Here is a 6686-nt window from a genome sequence, read left to right on the forward strand (position 1 = left end):
CTTGTATTTTAATGCAAGGGGTGAGCACTCTGTAAAGTCTCCTCCAGGACATCCCAAAGACTTTCAATGAAATTAAGGTCTGGACCCAGAGGTGCCAATTCACGTGTGAAAATGATTCTTCATGCTCTCTGAACCATTCTTTCACAATTTTAACCTTGGTAAATCTTGACATTGTCATCCTGGAATATGGCCATGATGTTTCTTCCTACATGGTTGTTTAAGAAATGAAAAGCTACACACTCCATCTTTTAGGGTTAAAAGAACCATTGCCAAACATATAACATGCTAGAAACATAATAATCACTGTAATAATTATCCATTCATAGATTCTTAAGTATTTGCCTATTAAAATCCAAACAGTGACTTTTTTTTTTTTGGCTGGGCAGTGTATTATAGTTTTTTATGTTATTATTTTTATATATTCCATCTTCATTTTATGTAAAGCAACATGTCAATGTTTTTACATGCTCTTACACCACAATGATAGAATAATAGGCTAATATGGTAAACTATTTGAATTATTTATTACTCAGATGTATCAACTTGGTACCTTTTAAACACAAATTTTGTTCCTGGTGGACTAATCTATCAGATTAGAGCTTGACAGATCAAGCGAGAACTACTGTACATGCATCAAGTATTTGGTCAGCGAAATGACTCGGTGGTCTGTGGGTGTGCCATTTCAGCCTTATAGGAACCTCAAAAATCATTCTGCTGTCAACTATTAAAAAGCAATTTATTTTACACTAGTCCAGGTGACAGAAATGGCCACCATGTTACTGTGGTTTAGGCTATGGTTTTACACTTATTTAAATATGGAAATAGTATGGCAATAGGGCCAAGTAGCATCTTGTGAGAATGATCAAATGTTTAAAATATGTAATAAAGTCCCAATTCTAAACAGCTTCTTGTTTAGGCTTTACCTCCCACAATAATAATGCATCTCACATCTACCTATTTGAAATGAAACTCCACAAGCACTCAGTGTAATGATTATCAAATGCAAAGCAGACACACTATTTGCAATTTGATGCATACTTAAAACAAGTGTTCTTGAAATGCACTTGCATTTAAGTCTAAAAAATAAAACAAATAAAAGTGTCATCCTTCCAAAATGCTATATAGGTTATCATAGTAAATAAAAGCCATGTAAAATAAAAGTAAATGTAAGTGTTCATGCTTGCTTTCCTCACAGAGTGAAGAATGTGATGGTGACGGAGCAGTATGGAGTGCTCGTGGAAGACTCTACTGCTGCTCGTGTGCACATCCTTGGGGGTGCAGTACACTGCCATCCGCTCCCTTCATGACTCCTTCAGTGGCCCATGCCAAGACTCCGCCCACTGCCAAGGACGACAGGGTAAAGGTGAGTCACTGTCCTGTAACATGAAGCATTAGATTTTCACAATGACATTTAACATTGTATGAGCTTCCTGCAGAATAGTACTCTCACTCTCAGAATGGAAAATGAAATTTGAAAGTGGAAATGTGTGGTTTTCATTCAAATCGTATTAGGTTTACAATACCCTACTAATGGATTTTATTTACATGCATTTTTTATTAACAAATCAACTAGGTTTTCCATTATCTAAATCTGGGGTGGTTCCTTAAAGTCCCCCTCTGGTGAAAATCATATTTTTTAATGTTGTTCATATGTCTATGTCTATATGCTTTAAGACAAACCATGTGCAAATTCATAAGTTAACACCATTGCTGAGTATTTTCTCTTTAAAACTGCAATGATCTAAAGATGCGTTGGTGCGTTATCTAAATGTGGTTTGAAATTGCTGGTGTTTGTGGCATCACAAACTACCTTGTAACCAGTCACATCAATGTGGCGGCAGGCTTTAGTATATCATTATCTGACTGCGCAAGGGAGTCTGAAAAGAAGCCAGGTTATCCCGTTTGTTTGTTTTTTTTCTGTTGATATGAAAAATCTGGTATGGCGGGTGTATTACGATGCTATGATGAACTTTATGCCTTTCTCCACTGAAGTTGTTCAAAGCGTTTCTAAGGATATTGAGATTTTGAAGGAAGCTGTCTGACTCTGAGATAAAGAAAAGGAACACGGTTTGTGTAATTATTAGCAACACATTATTAGCTGTTTGATAGTCAAGCAAAAGACTAATCATATTAGTTACCGTTATGTGTCCAACTTTGTAAAAAGCAATACCATTGTGCAGTGTTTATTGAGTGGATCTCTGAGCTTGTGCAAATGAGTGGAGGCGGGGCTAATTACCATATTCATAGATCCACGTATACTAAATAAGGCAAGAGTGTAAAGTTACTGTGACGAGCAGGGCGGGCGAGAGCCGTGAGGGAACGGCGCGAGGCCGGTGACACAAGTGTTAACGAGCATCACCTGGGAGGCACTCCAGCCTTGAGTCTCTCACGGAGGAGCTCCGGGAGCATAAAAGGAGGAGCGATGACAGTGAAGGACGAGAGAGGACCAGGCCTGGATATTATTTTATGTTTTATTATGTTTGTGTGGCCGGCAGACGTCCGCGAGGGTCTGCCGGCATTACTTTGGTTTTGTTCTTTGTTTATTTTGGTATTAAAGTTTTGTTGAATGTTCGCCGGTTCCCGCCTCCCTCTTCCCGTATATACGAACTGTGTTACAGTTACATTCAAGCTATTTTAAAGGATTAGTTCACTTTCAAATGAAAGTTAGCCCAAACTTTACTCATCCTCAAGCCATCCTAGTTGTATATATTACTTTCTTCTTTCTGATGAACACAATCTGAGATATTTTAATACATTTCCTGAGGCATCCAAGCTTTAAAAAGGCAGTGAGCGGGACTAACGAGTATGAGCTAAAAAAAAGTGCTTCTATCATAAACATATTTCACACAGTTCTGGTTAAGAACAAGTTAAGAAGTAAAATATGTAGCTTCCGCCAGAACGCCTTCCTTATTCAAATTACGAAGAAAGTGTAAACTGGCGTGGCATCAGTTAAACTTTTTCCGTAAGTTGAATAGGGAAGCCGTAGGACCAGAACATATATCTAAAAAACCTTTTATAGGAATATTTCCATAAACTTTGACACAGGGAGTTTTTAAAGCCACATAGCTCAAAAACTGCAGTGACCCATCTGTGATGTGTCCTCAATTTCATCTGCATTCAAGTCCAAGTGCCAGGATGCATTTTAGACACAGTTTAAGCCCTCCATTAAATTATAGTTTGCATAGAGACTTAAATTCAATTAAAATTCATGTTTGGTTATGGACGTAGCTTTAGCTGGTTTGACAAGATTATCCTGAAGGATCCGAATGACATTCTCTCTATAGGCTTATCTCTCTCAGGTCATCACTTCTATAATGACTGAGTTTGTAAGGAAAGAAATTAGCAGAGAACTTTTAGAAATGCAACCTGGATATTCCCTCCTCATCCGCTGTAAGGAGCGAGAGATGGAATATCAATAATTAATTCTACAATTATCTCATCATTAATCTACCGTAATATGTCCTCACGGACCAGCTGTTTGCACTTCCAGCAAGCGTCGACTCGCACAACCTAATGTGCCACGCGCAATCAGTCTCTCATCAGCCGTAATTACAAGCGTTATCAGTCTCTCCCACCCCCCTGCTATATATAGTAATTGTTCATTTTGAGCAAAAGTCACATCATCTTTTTTCATATCTGAGGAAATGCAGTCATTGTTCATATTTCAGATTTATATGTTGTTGTTTTTTCACATGCTCCACAATGGTGAAATGATTACCATTGCAGAAGGAGGCAATCCAAGTCTTCAAAACAACATTATTATTGCTGTACATTTTCTCTCTGCAGTAAGAATAGGCTTCTGAATTGCAAGTTTTTGTTAAATTTAAACTTTTTTTAACTAAAGCTCCAGGTATTTTCTTACCCAAATAACCGATTGATTAAAGATGAAGCTGAACTAATTGGGTCTTTTGTGGCCCTATAATGTCCTCTGTGGTTTCAGAGTGCCGTATTATCTCACTTTCTCTGCTTCTCTTCCCCAGAGCAGAGATGGAAATCTCTCTGCGATGACAGCCATGTCCCTGCTGAGACTAGCGCTGCCACTGCTCGGAAGCACATCCTTCTGTTTGCGCAAACCCGTAGTGGCTCCTCCTTTACCGGACAGCTTTTCAATCAACATCCTGGCATATTTTATGTTTTTGAGCCTCTTTATCATGTGCAACAGGCCTTTACCAATTCTAGTAGCCGCCTACAAAGGGCTTTGGATGGCAGGGCTCTTCTGGGGGCCTACCGAGACCTCCTACTCAATCTCTACAACTGTGACTTCAGCTTCCTGGAGAGCTACATTCGCCCCGAACCACAGGATCACATGACTGGGGCCTTTTTCCGCCGCAGCTCCAGCCACGCCCTGTGTACGCCGCCTGTCTGCCAGGAGGGTGGCGAGGAGATTCTAGCAGGGCAACCGGATGAAACCTGGTGCCCGAAAAAGTGCCAGGCGTTAAACCTCACTCTAGCCTCTCAAGCTTGCCAAGCACGAAGCCATGTGGCCATAAAAACAGTTCGTATCCCAGAGGTAGGCGACCTACGCACGCTGTCAGAAGACCCCCGTTTAGATTTGAGAATCATCCATTTGGTGAGAGACCCCCGAGCCATTCTCGCCTCCCGCATGACTGCTTTTGCTGGCAAATTCAGGGCCTGGAAGATCTGGAACGCCACTGGCCGCCAACCGCGGTACGTGGACCTGACGCAGATAACGAGGACGTGCAGAGATATCGAGTATTCTGTGGAGACCGGCTTGCAGAAACCCTCATGGCTGAGGGGGAGGTATCTATTGGTGCGTTATGAAGACTTGGCCTTGAATCCTGAGGAAAAGGTCAAGGAGATATACAGATTTCTGGGGCTGGACCTGCATCAGAAAGTTCTCACATGGATTGCTCATAACACCAATGGCACTGTGCCGTCCTCTTCAGAGTGGAACTATAAGTACTCCACCACAAGAGATTCTAAAGCCACAGCTCAGAGTTGGAGAGCACATCTGAACTTTGACATTGTTAAGACAGTTCAATCTTTGTGTAACAGAACGCTTTCCCTACTAGGCTATAAGCCTGTCCAGTCTGTAGATGAACTGAGGAATATAACAAAACATTTAATGGAGCCCAGGACGTAGTTAAGTTAACTTTTATGTGAACTGCTGATTCATTTGGAAGACACTTTTATCCAAAGCGACTTATAATGTATACATTGAACTAAACAGGGCTCACAGGTCCCATCAAAGTATATTTGGTTGCATAATATTGTGTTAATTGCTTTTCATATTTTTTTATTTGTTTTGACAACTTGCATACATGCCATGTGATTGCATGCAACATTATGGATACTACTTTGGGGAAAATTTTGCTCATGAATAATAATTAGGTTATGATTATGATGCTTGGTACCTTCCCTTAAAGGCAGCATTTTGTCAAAAATCATTTACTCATGTTTTTCTAAACCTCTTTTTTGGAACATAAGATATTATGGATTTTATTTATTTATTAATTTATTTATTTATTTATTTTCATTAAATCGGTAGTAACAAAAAAAAATTGGTTACCAACATTTTTCAAAATATCTTATTTTCATTATTTTTTTATTTTTGGGTGGACTATGCCTTTAAGGGCCCGGTCACATGAAGTAATTAATATTCCCGAGTCAGGACTTTAGAATAGCATGATGCTAAAAGAGCATACATGCCTATCATTTTCAGCATGTAAATATGCATTTATATGATCAAAGTAACACTACCGACAAAAGCACAGCAGAGGAAGAGCATGTGTTATCTGGACGAGCCCATTTATGGCCTTAAGTATGAATGTTGATCAGCAAAAATGTCCTTACAACCTCATAAACAGTCAAGCAGAGATCTAAAATGACTGAAATGCCACTCAGCGCCATTGAAAACCCATCTATGTTCTTCTTAAAAGCAAAGTCTCTAATAAAATCAAGTCAGCACAGAAGGTCGTGTTCAGTGTAAATCACTGGCAGACAGTTCAATGTGTTTCCATCCACTGAAGTCCTCAAATTATTTAGAAGCCACAACTTCAAAAATAATCTGTCTCTGATGGCATTTGGGAATTTGTGAATCAGAGTCAGGGACTAATTCTAAGTGCACTGTCAACATTAGGAAAAGCACTTTGGAGCTATGAAGCTACTTTGCAGTTTGTGGATAACAGATATGAAATTATACAAACCAAAATCCTGATTTAATTATGTTATCTCCTGTTCACAGGGTCCCCTTGAGGTTGAGAATTTGGATGTAGCCCATTTGATCCCTTGGGTTAATGTGGATCTGCTAATTACTATTTTAGTTCATATCATGGATTAAGTTACTAAATCCATGAACACATGATATTTTGGAAGTACCAATACTCAAATTCTCAAAAGTTTTTTGAGAATAGTAATGCAGATATTATGAGGTGTGGGAATATGGAATTGTGCCAGTCTTTAGCCTTAAATGCTCTTGAATTTCATGATGTCTTTGGTAACTTTGTGTTGTTGTTCATGCCATCATGCCATTAAGCAATTCATTAATTCTAAATGAATCATGCCCTTAAGCGCAAACACTTTTACATATTGGACAAATGCTGTGTAAACAACTGTTACTCATCTCAGGTATATGATGATTAAATGCAATTCTTCAGCCGCACTGCCAGTTAATAAATATGCAGATAAAAGAGAAAATCTATGGTGAACTAAATTATTCCTCATTA

At 39.1% G+C, this 6686-nt stretch overlaps 1 protein-coding gene across 1 annotated transcript; it reads left to right on the plus strand.

Moving 5' to 3' along the window:
* The first annotated feature begins 1224 nt into the window (after window positions 1-1224).
* On the plus strand, window positions 1225-5104 carry si:ch73-62b13.1 (Carbohydrate sulfotransferase 1-like). The gene is made up of 2 exons (XM_067389234.1): window positions 1225-1363; window positions 3981-5104. Exons 1-2 carry the CDS (start codon window positions 1225-1227, stop codon window positions 5102-5104), a joined length of 1263 nt encoding a protein of 420 aa, XP_067245335.1.
* Window positions 5105-6686: the final 1582 nt, after the last annotated feature.

Source organism: Chanodichthys erythropterus, chromosome 7, assembly GCF_024489055.1.
Source record: "Chanodichthys erythropterus isolate Z2021 chromosome 7, ASM2448905v1, whole genome shotgun sequence".
NCBI lineage: Eukaryota > Metazoa > Chordata > Actinopteri > Cypriniformes > Xenocyprididae > Chanodichthys > Chanodichthys erythropterus.